This window comes from Ctenopharyngodon idella, chromosome 11 (assembly GCF_019924925.1).
Source record: "Ctenopharyngodon idella isolate HZGC_01 chromosome 11, HZGC01, whole genome shotgun sequence".
Taxonomy (NCBI): domain Eukaryota; kingdom Metazoa; phylum Chordata; class Actinopteri; order Cypriniformes; family Xenocyprididae; genus Ctenopharyngodon; species Ctenopharyngodon idella.
In genome coordinates, this window is record NC_067230.1 from 14,876,318 (window position 1) to 14,894,064 (window position 17,747).

The 17,747-nt window shown below is 36.0% G+C and overlaps 2 protein-coding genes across 2 annotated transcripts; one reads left to right on the forward strand and one right to left on the reverse strand.

The window, feature by feature from the left end:
• The first annotated feature begins 317 nt into the window (after positions 1–317).
• Positions 318–4,861, forward strand: ndufs7 (NADH:ubiquinone oxidoreductase core subunit S7). Its single transcript, XM_051912721.1, has 8 exons — positions 318–378; positions 1,006–1,042; positions 1,349–1,417; positions 1,536–1,653; positions 2,709–2,888; positions 3,029–3,075; positions 3,184–3,272; positions 4,617–4,861. Exons 1-8 carry the CDS (start codon positions 363–365, stop codon positions 4,712–4,714), a joined length of 654 nt encoding a protein of 217 aa, XP_051768681.1. The 5' UTR covers positions 318–362; the 3' UTR covers positions 4,715–4,861.
• A 3,109-nt stretch (positions 4,862–7,970) lies between these two features.
• On the reverse strand, positions 7,971–13,814 carry gamt (guanidinoacetate N-methyltransferase). Its single transcript, XM_051912716.1, has 6 exons — positions 13,527–13,814; positions 11,387–11,532; positions 11,235–11,298; positions 8,601–8,668; positions 8,388–8,498; positions 7,971–8,291 (listed from the first exon to the last, which is right to left on the reverse strand). The coding sequence occupies exons 1-6, from the start codon at positions 13,699–13,701 to the stop codon at positions 8,151–8,153; spliced, it is 705 nt and encodes a 234-aa protein (XP_051768676.1). The 5' UTR covers positions 13,702–13,814; the 3' UTR covers positions 7,971–8,150.
• Between the last annotated feature and the right edge of the window lie 3,933 nt (positions 13,815–17,747).

Here is a 17,747-nt window from a genome sequence, read left to right on the forward strand (position 1 = left end):
CTGTAATTTACTAACCACTACTGATTGATGTTAACGCTGAAAAGACCAGCTTTCAGCTCTTCAAAGAAATACAATAAAATAGCCTACTCACAATAATAGCAAGCCATTTCTGTTGCAACGTTTTAGTGTAATATTTTTAGTATATTTGGCCCATAATGGTTGACCACTATTTTTATTACATTTTTATTATATATAATGTTATTTTAATTTTTGTGTATAAATTAACTTTTGAAATAATATGGTACTATAGTGCAGTGCTGTAGTTTATTTAGTTAGTATTATATTGTATTTTGTTTAAAATAAGAGTTCGTTTGACACAGGTCGGAAGTTGAGTCACCACCGGAAGTGGATAGTATGCAAAGATGGCGGCGTTGATCGGTGAGTAAATGAGCTTGGTCTTAGACGATTTTAAGCCTCTTGATAACGCAGTATTGTTATTACTGCACCATATATAGATTGAATGCATTATGTGTAACTAAATTACAGCGCATCTTCAGTTGTTAAAGTAATTCTTTCGTGTTATGAAGGACTTTACTCGCTGACCTTGTTACTTAACATGACTTGATCCGAGACTCCCTGTCATATACAAACAACTCGCATTATAGTTGAGCAAAGATATGCTATATTACTTATGCTTTTCAGAGTAGAAAATCAAAAATGCCCTTTGGACAAGCGTTATGCTGTGATTTACAGAAATCTCTGCCACAAAGTTGATATATATAAACCGCGAAAGAATAATTTTGCATTTAAAAAATATTTAACCACTTAGTGAGCAGTGTTTCAGCCACAATAATTGTTATTTTATTGTTTATGTTGTTGGTATTGTTTTTTATTTTTTGCTGGTATGTGCAAGTTTATTTATGCCGTTTTCTTGAGTTTGAAACACTACTAGACTGACAGATGTTATGTGAAGAAAATAAATTATATAACTGAACCAGATGGGTTTGTGCTGAAGGTAATGGCAAATATTGTGATTTAACTTTAAGTAACGTGTTTTTATTTCAGCTCCCCGCCTTCCCGCCCTTGCCTCTTTTAATCTAAGGTAAGTTTTGATTTAAAGATTTCTTAAAGTCTGTCTGTTAGATCTTTAATGGAGAATATAGATATGTGTGTGTTCATGATTGCTCTACATTAGCTGCTAACTTTGGTTTGGAAGCAGGTAAAGACTAAAATGAGGGTTTGACATGTTCTGCAGATCAACCTTAATCTTTATGCATGGCAATAATAATCCTATTGAAATAACATGCTGTCTTTGTCATTAATGTGTGTATGTGTGAATATATAATTGTGCAAATTATATACAAATGTTGTAATAGCTTTTTTTCTTGATGTTGTGTTTGTAATGTAGGGCCATTTCATCATTTTCTGCTCATAAAAAGGTTCATCTGACAGACAAAAAGGATGAAAACTCCTCAAGGTGCGAAATTAATAGTTTTGTTATAGTTGTATGTCACTCATCCTGGGCAATTATGAAATAACTATTACTGTTACAATGAGTAGTTGTTGTTATTAACTGAGCACATCCTTCTCTCCAGTCTGGTCCCGTTCAGAGAGAAAAGCACAGCTCTTGCACCAAAACCAGCTTCAGCGGTCAGCAGTAAGGGTGAATACATCATCACAAAGCTGGATGATCTGGTCAACTGGGCACGCAGAGTACGTAACTCTCTACACATTAACCAAAATGTTTTTGAATGTCCCTTATGCTCAAGGCTGCATTTATTTGATCAAAAATACAGTTTTTTTTTTTTTTTTTTTTAAAAAAGGTTAAATTATGTAATATATTTTTTAAATGTAATTCATTTCTGTGATGGCAAAGCTAAATTTTTAGCAGCCAGTCTTGAGTGTCACATGATCCTTCAGAAATCATTCTAATATGCTGTTGCTCAAGAAACTTATCAATGTTAAAAACAGTTATTCTGCTTAACGGTAAGATAAGCAAGATTTTTTTAATGTTAAAATGTTAAATTCATTCTATTAATCTAGTCTATTGCAGTGTTTATTTTTCACAGACGAAAACGAGACGATGACTAAATAAAAATGCGTTTTGAATGACTTTGATGAGTTCAGTATAGGCAGCCTCAAACATTTGTGGTGCATCATGTTAAAAAATGCGCCCGGTGCAAGATACGTTACATGGGTTTATTATAAGCAAGACGCTCGAGTTCATACACAGCTGACTCAATTGCTTACTCGTGGCACACAACACAGCTTAAAATTATTCCTAATATGTTGGACATTTTATTGTAAGTAGCCTACTTTTTCCTTTTGAGCCATATCTTCACAAGCACCCAGAGCTGTATTTGTGATTTCTGAGTTAGGGGAGGCACGACAACCAAAAGGAGCACTTGGAAGGTTTTCTGAAAATATGCTGTATTTTTGTAATTCTGCCGCTAGGTGCCACTTGTGTTGCAGAAACTACATACATCAATATTTTTTGTGAAAACTGTGATGCATTTTCAGGATTCTTTAATGACTAGAAAGTTCCAAAGAACAGCGTTTATTTGAAATAGAACTGTTTTTTTGTTTTTTTAAGCATTCTAAATCTCTTTACTGTCACTTTTGATCAAATTAATGCATCCTTGTTTAATAAAAAAGAAGTATTAATCAAGTATTACTGACCCCAAACTGTTAATAATTATTTAATAATAATGATTCCTTTTCTAAAACAGTTAAATGAACATGCCATTAAGTTTCTGTTTGTATTTTAGAGCTCCTTATGGCCCATGACCTTTGGCCTGGCGTGTTGTGCTGTGGAGATGATGCACATGGCCGCCCCGCGTTATGACATGGATCGGTTTGGTGTCGTGTTCAGAGCCAGCCCCAGACAGGCTGATGTCATGATAGTTGCAGGAACACTCACCAATAAAATGGCCCCTGCACTGCGGAAGGTATTTGCACTATATCAATTTTAACACATTTCTAATTCCTGTATTCATTATATTTTGGCAGCTATGTTTAATTTCCTTTTTGTGCTTTGGTGCAATGACTGTTCTGCTACTGTAATTTCTGAATGTCTTGCTAATGGCAGGTGTATGATCAAATGCCAGAGCCCAGATACGTCATTTCCATGGGAAGGTAAAATCACAGTTCTCTCATTACCTACTTCATAAACGAGTTGATCAAAACAGACTGTTTTATCATATGTTTTTTGGCTAAAACTGATTTGTTTCTTTCTTTTATTAGCTGTGCTAATGGTGGTGGCTACTATCATTATTCTTATTCTGTGGTCCGGGGTTGTGATCGCATCGTTCCAGTGGACATCTACGTCCCAGGTGTGTTTTATTTAAAGGGGTCATACAATGCTATTTTAAAAGTTCATTATTTCGTTTATATGGTATAAAAGAATAGGTTAACATGCTTTAATGGCCAAAAAAACACATTATTTTTCACATACTGTACATGATTGCATCTCCTCTATTCCAATTCTCTCTGAAACACGCTGATTTCTACAAAGCTCCTCCTTCTGAAAATCCCAGAGTGCTCTGATTGGCCAGATGACCCAGTGCGTTGTGATTGGCTAAACACATCAAACGCATGTCAAAAATGTAACACCCTTTACCATAATCGCAAGCTTTAGCTTTCAAGGTTTCTATTCACAGTTAATAATGTCGTCGGTATTACCGTATCAGTTAAAAGTTAAATTTGAAAATGCGGATAATCGACCGGAACCAATTTTGAAAGCATGACTTGAGCAAAACTTTTCACAGTGGCAAGTTCCTATTTTGTAAATCTATTACTTTTCAGATACAATATTATAGCAGTTTAATTTGTCTTCTTCACTGTAACAACTTTAAGACCTGAGGTGACAACATAATACAGTTTAAAACCATACTGAAGTGTGTATTTCTAATTTTTTTTTAGGTGTGTAGCCAGCGTTGTACTCTCAGATTCAGGAAGCTAACTTTTGCATTGTACTGCTTAGGGAACAGCATTATAAATAAATCTTAACCACTGATTCCTAATTTCATCTGTTTTCGGATTGGCCAAACAAAGGGGTTTTGCTTTCGCATCCACACAGCATCTCCGCAATTCACCGAAGCCTCGTCTTCTCTCTTTGCGTATGCCTTTGGGTGGGCATTATGCTAATATTTCATATCAGATCATTTGCGGAAGCAACATCTAGATTTAGATGAGCTTTGTAACTTTGCAGATCTTATACATGCACAAACAGATACATTACACACTTTAAGGGATAGTTCATCCAAAAGTGACATAATTTACTCACCCCAAAGTTGTTCCAAACCTGTATACATTTCTTTGTTCTGCTGAACGCAAAGGAAGATATTTTGAAGAATGTCGGCAACCAAACAGTTGATGGGCCCCATTGACTTTCATAGTATGGAAAAAAAATACAGCCGTTTGGTTACCGACATTCTTCAAAATATATTCTTTTGTGTTCAGCAGAAGAATGAAATGTATACAGGTTTGGAACAACTTTAGGGTGAGTAAATGATGACAGAATTTTCAATTTTGGATGAACTATCCCTTTAAGAAAAAGGAAAACCCCTTCAAAATTCTGAAAGATGATCAACCTGTAGCCTTTATCAGTTTTTTCTCTAATAAGTGGATAATAAAATGATCTCATCATATAGTAATGTGTTCGTCTGTCCTGCCAGGTTGTCCTCCCACAGCAGAGGCTCTGCTTTATGGAACTCTGCAGTTACAGAAGAAGATCAAGCGAGAAAAGAAAATGAGAATTTGGTATCGGAAGTGAGGTGTGATTGTGTTTGTGTGTCTGGTCTGAAATGTTTATTTAATACTGGTCATTTGTTGGGCTCAGAAGACTGATTTCTCAGGAGCTGCTCTGGTTTGAGCGAAGCTCCTCCTCTTTGTAGCTACAATAAAAGACTTTCTGCTTCAACGCTGAGTGCACTGAGTTCTGTTTGATGCAGATTGTATTTTTGTCATTGACTACGTTTACATGTGCACCAATAATGCGATTATTGGATGATGATGATATGAGACTGCGCAGCGAGTTGTGTTGACAGAGTTTAGCGATTTGGAGAAAAGAGAAAACTTCAGAATGTCATTCAGAGTTCATTCATGAAGTTGTGGGAACAACACACGGTATCCGTGTACGTCCGAGCACATGCACACTGTAGTCAGAGTGGTAATAATGCAATTAAGGTGTTTACATGCCTGTTTATTGTGATTAAAATCTGCGTACGATTGATTATGAGCTTAATCACATTCGTTTGATCAAAGTACTGCGTTTACATGAGGTAAAGTTTAACCACAATATTGCCAAAATCCAATTATAATCGTATTATGAGGGTGCATGTAAACACTCTCGTTGTGGTGCAGTAGTTATCGTTGTCGGGACACTTCTCATTCAGGTAAATTTTTAATGTACCATTACATTTTTGGGGGGGTAACACTTTTTTAGTGTCTTTGTTACACAAGTACATTACATGTACTTACTATATAATAGTAATAACACTACATTGTGCATAATTGCAACTAAACCAAACTCTAATCCTAAACTTATGGTAAGTACATGTTGTTAATAATCAATATTACTCAGTACTTATAAAGTATGAACCTGTATAAAGTACTTCTAAGCATTTATTAATCTTAGTTCATGTTCATTTCAACATATACTAATACATTATGAAAATAAAAAGTTGTATCTGTTAATATTATTTCATGAGGTAACAATGAAGAGTTGTATTTTTAATAACTAACGTTAACAAAGATTAAGAAACCCTGTAACAAATGTGTTGCTCATTGTTAGTTAATGCATTAACTAATGGAACCTTAATGTAAAGTGTTGCCATTATGATTAAAATTACATTTTAACAAAAAACTTAACATGTCACAATAAAAAAAAAAAAAAAAAGTTTCTTTTATGGTGTCCTTGTTATAGTTTAACTAAATGTAGATAACTGATGTTAACAAATGGATTTATTCGATGGATTTAAAGGTGCAATATGTATGATTTTTGCAGTAAAATATCCAAAAACCACTAGGCCAGTGTTATATATTTTGTTCACTTGAGTACTTACAATATCCCAAATGTTTGCAACTATTTGTAAATCGTGAGCAACTGTTTTGATATATTTATAGGCAGAAAACTAATTATTGTTATATAACTCAACACGTTTAGTCTTATTGTTTAAATCTAATTTTCTTGACTTTTTGTGAGTACCATGCTTTACCATGCCTCAGAGAAAAACACTATTTTGTCAAGTAGCTAACATAGCATAATCAGATGCAGCTTTATTTTTAGTAACAGTAATACAGAATTTTCTCCATCATACAATACGTTTTAAAATGAATTGCATGCCATTTATCAATACAAGCCATCCAGTATTTAATAATTAAAGTAATTTTATTCTAAAATCGATCTATCTTACTGCAGTGTGTAACAGTGTCTCACAGCAGCCACCGAGCGAACGCACAAAGTAATGTTATAACATCATTTTCAACACTCTCAAATGTATCTAATATGATAAACAGAGCTGTGTTACCTCATACTCATGACCGGAAAAGCGGAAGTGGCGCCGGCGACTGTGGCATAATAAAAGTTCCTCTGCTCGTGAGGCGTGTGTTGCGCAATCGCTCCAGCGGCCTCGTTCAGCTCCCACAACACTCGGTCCTGCTCTGCTTCATACTACAATAACATTAATAATCGCATCCATGAATATGATTTCTTCCCGAGTCCTATCCTCATTCTTTTGCACCATACGTTAAGGTGAAGACCACATGTCCCAAGATTCCGCGCTCAAACTTGGCGTCATCAAGCTACGCCTTTGTTTTGAATAGGCCTCTAGCGACCTCTAGCGAATATAAATCCTACATACTGCACCTTTAATGGATTTATTATATAAAGTGTTGCCATCATTATTGTATAAATGTAATTTAGAATTACAAAAGCTCAAAAGTAAAATGTAAATATCAAATATAAAAAAAAATGCTAATATTAATGCCTGAAATCTAAATATTTTGTAAAAAGCGTAGTGTTTTTTTTTATAATCTATTTATATATATATATAATTTTTTTTTTTTTTTACTTTTATATTTTGAATTGGCTTTTTGTATTTTCAGTTTTCATTTTAATTTGTTTACATTTTACAGATTAGAAGTGCTTTTGTCATTTTAATTGGTTTTTGTTTTTTTAATTACAGTTAGTAATTTAATACTTACAGGGGTCAGACAATGAAACTGAAACACTGGTCAATAGTATTGGGGGTTTCGCGCTTATATATGTGCGGCCTGGTGGCCAAACTTCACTGAATTTATATTCCATCAGCAAAAGCACAGCTGTACATTAAATATTGCAATCCACACAACATAATGGGAGATATATGTTTTCAAAAGAGGACAAATTGTAGGTGCGCGTCTCGCTGGCTCATCTGTGACCAGGACAGCAAGTCTTTGTGGTGTATCGAGAGCTAATGTCGGCGCATTATGTCTGAAGCTGTCTGAAAGGGATGTCCAGGTACTAACCTGAATTATATCTAAAAAACATAAAACCACAGCTGCCCAACTCACTGCAGAATTAAATGCACACCTTGATTCTCCTATTTCCACCAAAACTTTGTCAGGAGCTCCACATTATAAACTTCGGAGGACTAAGGATATTTTTAAATATACCTCCAATTGTGTTCGTCTGAGAGAAGATAGTCATATACACCTAGGATGGCTTGAGGGTGAATAAATCATGGGATAATTTTCATTTTTGGGTGAACTATCCCTTTAACCCCTAAATTCCTGTTGTTATCCTGAGAATTTCCATGACATTCTTGGGCAAAACACGAACTCCTGGATACTTAAGGGGTACAATACCTGAAAAAAAAGTTTACTGTAATTCCCAATGATAAAAAAGTGTCTGCAAAATTCAAATTGAACAGCTGACTTAGGCACAAAAACAAGTATGAGAGGACTGCAGCCGCTTTATCTGTGAATATATTCACAACAGTGAGCAGCTTATTAAGTGTAGTATATGAAGCACAACAGCTAACAATATGTAAATTATGTAGAGTTTATTTTCAAGTAGTACAATCAAAAAATGGCATGTATGGTCATTTATAAAAACCTTTTTCTAGTAATCTTGAGATTTTAATGCAATTCACCCTTATAGATAAATTAAATAATTAAATTTCAGAGACAATTGACAATAGAATGATTTATATGCTCGTTGTGTTTTCTTATTCTTTAACAATACTTGGTGTGATCATCTTATTAAAGGAATAGTATTTGCATTCACTGGGAGGACTGATGTCCATCAATGTGGTGCTGATCTTCTCCTTTTTGAATCCGGCCTCCAGCAGGTGGGGAACTTGTGTCTCCTAAAAAAGGAAAAAGTGCATCATAAGACCAGAGCACAATGGGATGGATATAATTACAGTTTAAAAAATGATTGTGTCATGAGTTTATTTACTCACTTGGAACATTTTGTCGATGTCATTATATTTATTTTTCAGCAGCTCGCCCCAGGAAGTGAGATTACAGTATGTGAGCACACCGCTGGGCTTCAGCAGTCTGTTAGCATGACCCTAAGAACACGGTTCATTGCCATTAGGGAGCAGTTCAACAAAATGGAGTGTGATCGCTGACAGTTAACATGAACTTAAACTGCAATTTAACCATCCACAAACCTTGATAAAGTTGAACTGGTGTGTGTGCCATGTCTCCTCTGACAAAGGATATGTGTCATAAAGAATACCTGTGATTGGAAGGCAAATATATGCAGATCTGTCACAATTTTCTTAACTGCAACCTAATTTAAACTCATAAATATCCTACAATTTTTATGTATTATCTATGTAGTTTGATATACACTATATTGCCAAAAGCATTGGGACACCCCTCCAAATCATTGAATTCAGGTGTTCCAATCACTTCCATGGCCACAGGTGTATAAAATCAAGCACCTAGGCATGCAGACTGCTTCTACAAACATTTGTGAAAGAATGGGTCGCTCTCAGGAGCTCAGTGAATTCAAGCGTGGTACCGTGATAGGTTTCCACCTGTGCAGTAAGTCCATTCGTGAAATTTCCTCACTACTAGATACTCCACGGTCAACTGTTAGTGGTATCATAAAGTGGAAGCAATTGGGAACAACAGCAACTCAGCCACGAAGTGGTAGGCCACGTAAAATCACAGAGCGGGGTCAGTGCATGCTGAGGCTCACAGTGTGCAGAAGTCGCCAACTTTCTGCAGAGTCAATAGCTACAGACCTCCAAACTTCGTGTGGCCTTCGGATTAGCTCAAGAACAGTGTATAGAGAGCTTCATGGAATGGGTTTCCATGGCCGAGCAGCTGCATCCAAGCCTTACATTATCAAGTGCAATGCAAAGCGTCGGATGCAGTGGTGTAAAGCACGACAACACTGGACTCTAGAGCAGTGGAGACGTGTTCTCTGGAGTGACCAATCACGCTTCTCTGTCTGGCAATCCGATGGACGAGTCTGGGTTTGGCAGTTGCCAGGAGAACGGTACTTGTCTGACTGCATTGTGCCAAGTGTAAAGTTTGGTGGAGGGGGATTATGGTGTGAGGTTGTTTTTCAGGGGTTGGGCTTGACCCCTTAGTTCCAGTGAAAGGAACTCTTAATGCTTCAGCATACCAAGACATTTTGGACAATTTCATGCTCCCAACTTTGTGGGAACAGTTTGGGGATGGCCCCTTCCTGTTCCAACATGACTGCGCACCAGTGCACAAAGCAAGGTCCATAAAGACATGGATGAGCGAGTTTGGTGTGGAGGAACTTGACTGGCCTGCACAGAGTCTTGACCTCAACCCGACAGAACACCTTTGGGATGAATTAGAGCGGAGACTGTGAGCCAGACCTTCTCATCAACATCACTGCCTGACCTCACAAATGCGCTTCTAGAAGAATGGTCAAAAATTCCCATAAACACACTCCTAAACCTTGTGGAAAGCCTTCCCAGAAGAGCTGAAGCTGTTATAGCTGCAAAGGGTGGGCCAACTCCATATTAAACCCTACGGATTAAGAACGGGATGTCATTAAAGTTCATGTGCACGTAAAGGCAGGCGTCCCAAAACTTTTGGCAATATAGTTACATATATGTGACCCTGGACCACAAAACCAGTCATAAGTTGCACGGGTATATTTGTAGCAATAGCCAACAATACATTGTATGGATCAAAATTATCTATTTGTCGTTTACGCCAAAAATCATTATATCAAAAAAAAAAAATTGCGAGTGGATATGCATTGCTAAGGACTTTAAAGGTGATTTTCTCAGCATTTTTTTTTTTTTTTGCAGCCTCAGATTCCAGTTTTTGAAATAGTTGTATCTCGGCCAAATATATGTATAAATCTATCTATCTATCTATCTATCTATCTATCTATATATATATATATATATATATATATATGTATATATATATATATCTATATATATATATCTATCTATATATATATATATATATATATATATATATATATATATATATATATATATATATATATATATATATATATATATATATATATCTATCTATCTATCTATATATATATATATATATATATATACACACATTTTGTTTTTTTTAAAGACCCTTATGGCTGGTTTTGTGGTCCAGATCAAATGTACACTACCATTCAAAAGTTTGAGGTTGGTAAGATTTTTTTTAATGTTTTTGAAAGAAGTCTCTTCTACTCACCAAGGCTGCATTTATTTGATTTAATTACAGTAAAAACAGCAATACTGTGAAATATTAAAATGAAAAATAACTTTCCTACTTGAATATATTTAAAAATGTAATTTATTTCTGTGATCAAAGCTGAATTTTCAGCATCATTACTCCAGTCTTCAGTGTCACATGATCCTTCAGAAATCATTCTAATATGATGATTTGCTGCTCAAGAAACACTTCTTATTATCATCATCATCAATGCTGTAAACAGTAGTGCTGCTTAATATTTTTGTGGAAACTGTGATCTTTTTTTTTCAGGAATCTTTGATGAATAGAAAGTTAAAAAGAACAGCATTTATTTGAAATGGAAAACTTTTGTAACATTATACATGTCTTTACTGCCACATTTGATCAATTTAATGCATCCTTGTTGATTAAAAGTATTACTAAAAAAAAAAACTTACTGTACCCAAACTTTTGAATGGTAGTGTAGTGTATTTACTTATTTTTAATGTACCGTCATGTGAAGATAAACAACACTTTTCACTGCCTTTGTACTAACTATCAATTTTAACAATCTTTAAAAAAATATTTTGCTTACATTATAGTAAATATTAAAATCATTTTACCATCAAAGTGATTGTCAGGTAGTGTTGGCACAACATCTTCCCACAGGCCTTTCAGAGGAACAATCTATGCAGGTAAAACCAGTCAAGTCATTACCTGGTTCATAATAGTCCAACACAATACAAATTTCAGACATAAATGTTTTTTGCTTTACTTTATGTGGCTGACTCTTGGCCCATTCCTGTAGCTTCTGGAACACGCCATCATTACACTCAATGATCCAGTGCTCCTCAATGGGGAAGGACTCCACTTTAGTGGCTGCTATGGCCATTCCAAAGCCGATCTCAAGCACCCTGCCACCTACATTCCCAAACAAGAGGAGACACGCTGTTAATGCTTACAATTCCTTATTCATAGTTTATTGCTCCTCACTACAACTGCCTTTTGTTCATTAAAGGGATAGTGCATCCAAAAATGAAAATTCTGTCATCAATTACTCACCCTAAAGTTGTTCCAAACCCGTATGAACTTCTTCCTTCTGCTGAACACAAAAGAAGATATTTTGAAGAATGTCAGTAACCAAGTAGGTAATGGGCTCTACTGACTTAGTAATTTTTGTTTACATACCATGAAAGTATCAACTGTTTGGTTACCCATATTCTTCAAAATATCTTCTTTTGTGTTCAGCAGAATAAAGAAATTCACACAGGTTTGGAACAACTTTAGGGTGAGTAATTGATGACAGAATTTTCATTTTTGTGTGAACTATCTCTTTAAGTGCATATATTGTGCATATAATATAATTACTGTGAAGTCTGACTCTCTATGTAAGCCAATAAACATGAATTAATTTTGTCATATATATTACATATATCATTACGCTCTCTCAATATCTGGCATAGTAAGATTTACACACAAATCTTACCATGCCAGATATGAATGACAGAGTGGTGGTCATGGGAAAGGTCCTGCACATGGAGTTGCAGGAGGTGATATTTCAGAGAGGAGTAAAAATAGGCATGTGAGGAGCAAAGTAGAGGTCTTAGTGACCCACCCTTCTCAAATGAACGGCGTTTCTAGAAATTTAGTTTGTAAACCATTGATGTGACACGTTCTCTATAAATATGAACATACATTAATGACATTAAAAGTAGCTCCCTGGACTAACTTTATGCATGCAAGTGAATATATTCAGGCAAAATGCAATGCACTGCAACTGAATGAAGCCACACAAAAAGGTGTGTTTAGTGAGTTTATTCAGTTAACTGTCAAATTTTTACTAGTATTTTACCTTTATAGTTTTCGTGGTGAAGTTTTGCACCTGTCGTCGTGACACAAGCACGTGTTTGTGTCACATTTACAGATAACGCATTCTTATCTCACGAATACAACGTGAACGTTCTTCACGTACTAGGAATTCTATTGACGTGAAGGCGTAGGTCATGAATATTAATTAGGTAACGCCACTGGGCGCTCTAGGAAGGTAAAGAAGCAACGTCAGCATTTCCTCATTAATATTCATAAGCTAAGTCTTCGCCATAGTAGTGAGGGGACGTCTCTGGCAAGACTCATTTTAGGAGTCGGTTCTTTCGAACGGATCGTTTCAAACTTATTTAGCGCTGCTTTACGTCAAAACAGCGTGGTATACGTTCTCTAAATGTTTCTAATAAAGCCAAATGTAGGCATATACGAGTGTTTATTACGGTTTTACGATTAAGTTTGTTTATTTGTTAACATTTCTGCTATTGAAGTTGCCTTTTGCTCAAACAGTTAATTGTTGGTACATGTGAAAGATTGACAATAACATGAAGTGGACATGTACAGACTTGAATTTGATAGGTGTGTGTAACGTTAGTATAATTACATCCTTTTTTGTAGTATGTAGCATGTTTTTCCTGAACATACATCCGCCATGTTGTTTGTTCTCAAATGTTTCGTAAATACTGCGCGTACATTCACTTTATTGACGTATAGTCATTGCTGTATACCATATAGTAGGTTAGTGTGGACTTTGGGACAGTTTTCTGTTCAATCAGTTGGTGAGTTGTTGACTTGCGCGAACCGCTCTGACTGATTCACAAACGAATCGTCTTAAAAAGATTCGAATCAACTGAAGGATTCGTTCAAGAATCTGATTCCCTTCGCCATAGTGGAATTCTGTGTTATTGAGAACACGTCTTTTTTTTTTTTTTTTTTTAAAAGTAAAATAATACTGGCGTCTGTATGATGTTAAATATAATATATAATATTGAAATGAAGTCACTTTTAAGTGAAAACAAAAACATAACACGAATTGACTTCATTTATCTCACTGTTGCTGTTTCAGATGAATCAAGAATTAAATAGGAATCTACCTTTAGATGCAGCAACTGTTGCAAGAGAGTGCATGTATGGAGTTTCCCAGCGCTCCATAACGGGTTTTCCCATGATCTCCAGGTGTGTGTCGGCTGCATTGTAGTCAGCACTCGCGTCGTGCCACACTTGTTTGCAGTTTTCGCCCTTTGAGAAGATCGGCTGTGCGGTGGTCATGGTGGATTGTTGAATGTTGATAGTTGTGGCGTGGTGTGTATCAACGCGCAGTGGCTAAAGAGATCGTTTCTGCCCTGACTTGAGTGTTATATATTTAAAGAACTGCTGATTGTGCAAGAATCAGTGTAGTCAAAGAGTGAGTGTTGATAAGGAGTCCAGTGAGAAGGGGGTGGTCTCTCACATGCATTGCTGGAACAGCTTCTGATTCATGATGGTTAACCCAACAGCTGTAGCCTTCACTATTCTTCACTATTTAAATGCCATGGTTATGCATTCCCATGTGGCAGAATCATGGTACAGTGAGTGTTTGAGATGATAATACAATGCACTTTGATATGCTGTGCAAAAGTCTGAGAACTGGGACTCGACACCTGATTTAAAACTGGAAATAAAATGATTAAGAAACATTATTTGTAGGTCACAATCAAATACGAAAATGTGTGACATGCAAACTCCTTTGTACAAAATGTAAGATATGCTTCTTCCACTGAAGAACACAAGATCTCTGCAATATTCTCAGATCATGCTGGATCATCAAGTTTTGCAGCTCATATCAGTCATGAAAGCAAGATAGGGACTAAGTAATTGTCAAATTAATTTTGAGTTTATTTATTTAAATGACAAAAAAGCAAAATAGAGGCATTTTTACACATAGTGCTCTTAGACTTGGACCCCACTGTATACCATGGTACTGAATAATTACCCTATGCATATATATTATGCATGCACATGTCCAAAAACATGGTATTTATTTTATACACATTAGCACTACTGTAATACTTAGTGCAGTTTCGGCATATTAACCCTATTGACGTGAGACTTAGGGTTAGAGATAGTTAATGTTGTGCAATTGTTCAGAACAAGTGGACTTTCTGAACTATTTACATGCCGGACAGCCACAGTTTTGTAGTTTTCGTCAATATTTCTGTCAATAATTTAAGGCTAGGTGCATACCCAACATTCCCGTTGTTACAAATGGTTAAAAAAATTCATAGTGATATTGATCTATTTTCTGCTGCAGCATCTTAATAGATCTCTTTGCATTTAACAATTCATATTCTGCGAGCAGCAAACAAGAATATTTGATCCTCTAACTATGAGAGATCTAAATTAATTAATATTTATAATCATTATTAAGAGCTAATTCTTTGTACTGCTTAGGTTATGTGATTGTATGTTATTCAGTCAAATTCACAACCAATTAATATAGTAGATTTAATCAGCAGAAGTATGTGGCTGTATAAATCCTCCGCTTTTTTGTACTGTAGCACCTCCTTCTCTTGTCCTGTAAACACAGATATCTGCAGTGTATATGTGAACCTGCTGAACTGAGTTAGCTGATATAGTGCAATTCAAACAGCATGTCATTGAATCACAATTAAGCACACTCAGAACTGAAATTTCTTAAAGGGATCACTCATTCAGTCAAAAAAAAAAAAAAAAACAAACAGGACAATTCGATATGTTGTTATAAGTGAGTGTATGCTGTCCTTTTTAATTCCATGGAATAAAAACGGAAACATTTTATGAATGTACTGGCTACTTTTTTCCCATGCAATTACAGTAAATGGTGACTGTTGTAAAAGCTATATAAAAATATCATAAAAGTGCTTCATACAACTTGCACTCCATTTCAATCCTTTTGAAGTCATGTGGCATTGTGTGGGAAACAAACTGGAATATGGAATAATTCTTCGCTTCCAGTGAGCTGTTCACTTCGTCCGAATCAATGAGTCAAGCACTGAATCAGCCTGATTTACGAACAATCAAATCATTCAGACTGGTTTTGTGACCTGGAACAGCTGATTTATTGAAAAGATCTGATAAAAGTAATGATTCATTCCTGAATTGGTTATCACTGCTTGGCTGCATTTAGGTCCACCTTTTTTTTTTTTTATGCCCTTCCCTCACTAACGTCAGTCTGTCTCATTCACTCAGATGTACGTCATTGCTTACGTCGTGAGAGTGCTCACTGCTGGCGGAACCAATGCAATGTGTTTAAATGGAATGCATTAAGCCCTTGATCACTTGTGGGAAAATTAGGCAAGGCAAGTTTATTTATATAGCACTTTAAAAAACAATGGTAATTCAAAGTGCTTTACATAGAAAAGGAATTAAAATAGTAAAATAAAAGCACACTCTAAAAAAGGCTGGGTTGAAAATGGACAAACCCAGAAATTGGGTTGTTTTAACCCAGTGGTTGGGTTAAATGTTTACCCAACCTGCCGGGTAGTTTTAATCAACTCAACTATTGTTTAAAAATATTTGTACTGCTTGCTTAAAATGAACCCAAAGTATGTTAGAAATGAACACTTATTAATATGTCTAATAAGTTTAATGAATAATAATGAAACAATAAACATTTATTAAATTGCTTATTAAAGGGTTAGTTCACCCAAAAAATGAAAATTATGCCATTAATTACTCACCCTCGTGTCATTCTACACCCGTAAGACCTTCGTTCATCTTCAGAACACAAATTAAGATATTTTTGATGAAATCTTTCTGGATCTTGAGAGGTTCAGTGACATTGCTGGCAATGGAGGCCTCACTGAGCCATCGGATTTCATCAAAAATATCTTTGTGTTCTGAAGATGAATGAAGGTCTTATGGGTGTAGAATGACATAATTTTCATTTTTGGGTGAACTAACCCTTTAATAAATGTTCACCTTTTGATTATTATTGTTGCCTCTAATAATTGTGTGTTTGATCTTTAATTTCCTAACCTATTTTGGGTGCATTTTAAGCCAGACATATAGTTATTTCTAAACAATAGTTGGGTTAAATAAAACTGCCCAGCACGTTGGGCAAACATTTAACCAAACTTCTGGGTTTGTCCATTTTCAACCCAGCTTGGGTTGTTTTTAACCCAGCATTTTTTAGAGTGCAGAGAATACAAATGATTGAATAAAAGTTATAAAAGAATTATAGAAAAAATTAAAACCGCAAGCAGTGATGAAAGGGCCCTCGCACCCGGGGCCACCGCCACCTGGTGGCCTTAGGAAAACAGTGAATCCTGGGCAATGTGCATGTAAGCGACTAAATACAGAAATATGACAAAGTCATTTCGACATGCCAAACTTCCTGCTGCCCAACAGGTGGCGCTTTGACTATAACTGAATATTGTCATGTTGATGTCTTCAGGCCAGGACTATTGAAGTTTGGGGCAGATCAGACATTGGATGCCTGAGTTACAACAACTTCCTACTTCATAGCGTTAATCCTGGCAGCAGCGTTCTGTATTTGAGATGATAATATGCTGATTTAGTTATTGCTTTAACATGTACTACTGAAACTAAGGTCTGCCTCCAAAATCACTCCAAGATTCTTGACTTGATTTTTTTAAAGTGTGATTAGGCACGAACACTGCGAGTTGCTGTTGTGCTGTCAAAATTGTGTTGCATTGTGGTCTATAGATCTGCCTGAAGTGGTCATAGTAGACTCGCTCCCTCTGTCAAAATCAAGGGGTCGAGGATCTGTCCAAAAAAACTTCCTTTGTCCACCTGACAAAGTTGATCGCACTTCAAAATGGCAGTGGGGATTCCATCGCTTAGGGAAGTTTGCAAGCTGTATGTCTAAAAGTAGAGATAAACACAACCCTTCTCTTATTAAAAGATCTTCATTTGTGTTCCAAAGATGAACGAAAGTCTTACGGGTTTGGAACGACATGAGGGTGAGTAAATGATGACACAATTTTCATTTTTGTGTGAGCTAACCCTTTAAGAGCGATCTGCTGTGACATCACAGTCATGTTGTATTGTGGTCTATGGATCTGTTTGAAGTGTACATATTGAGTAGACTTGTTCCCTTGGTCAAAATCAAGGGGTTGAGGTGGGTCTGTCCAAATAAACTTGACGAAGTTGAACGCACTTTAAAATGGCGGCGGGGATTCTGCTGAGGGGAAGTGGATGTTGGTGAGTGTCGCTGTGTCCGAAATCGAATACTACTCTACTATACAGTACATGAAAAACAGTAGCCTATGCGAACAGAGTAGTGTGTCCGAATTCATAGTATTCGAAAAACAGTAGGCGAAAAGTACCCGGAT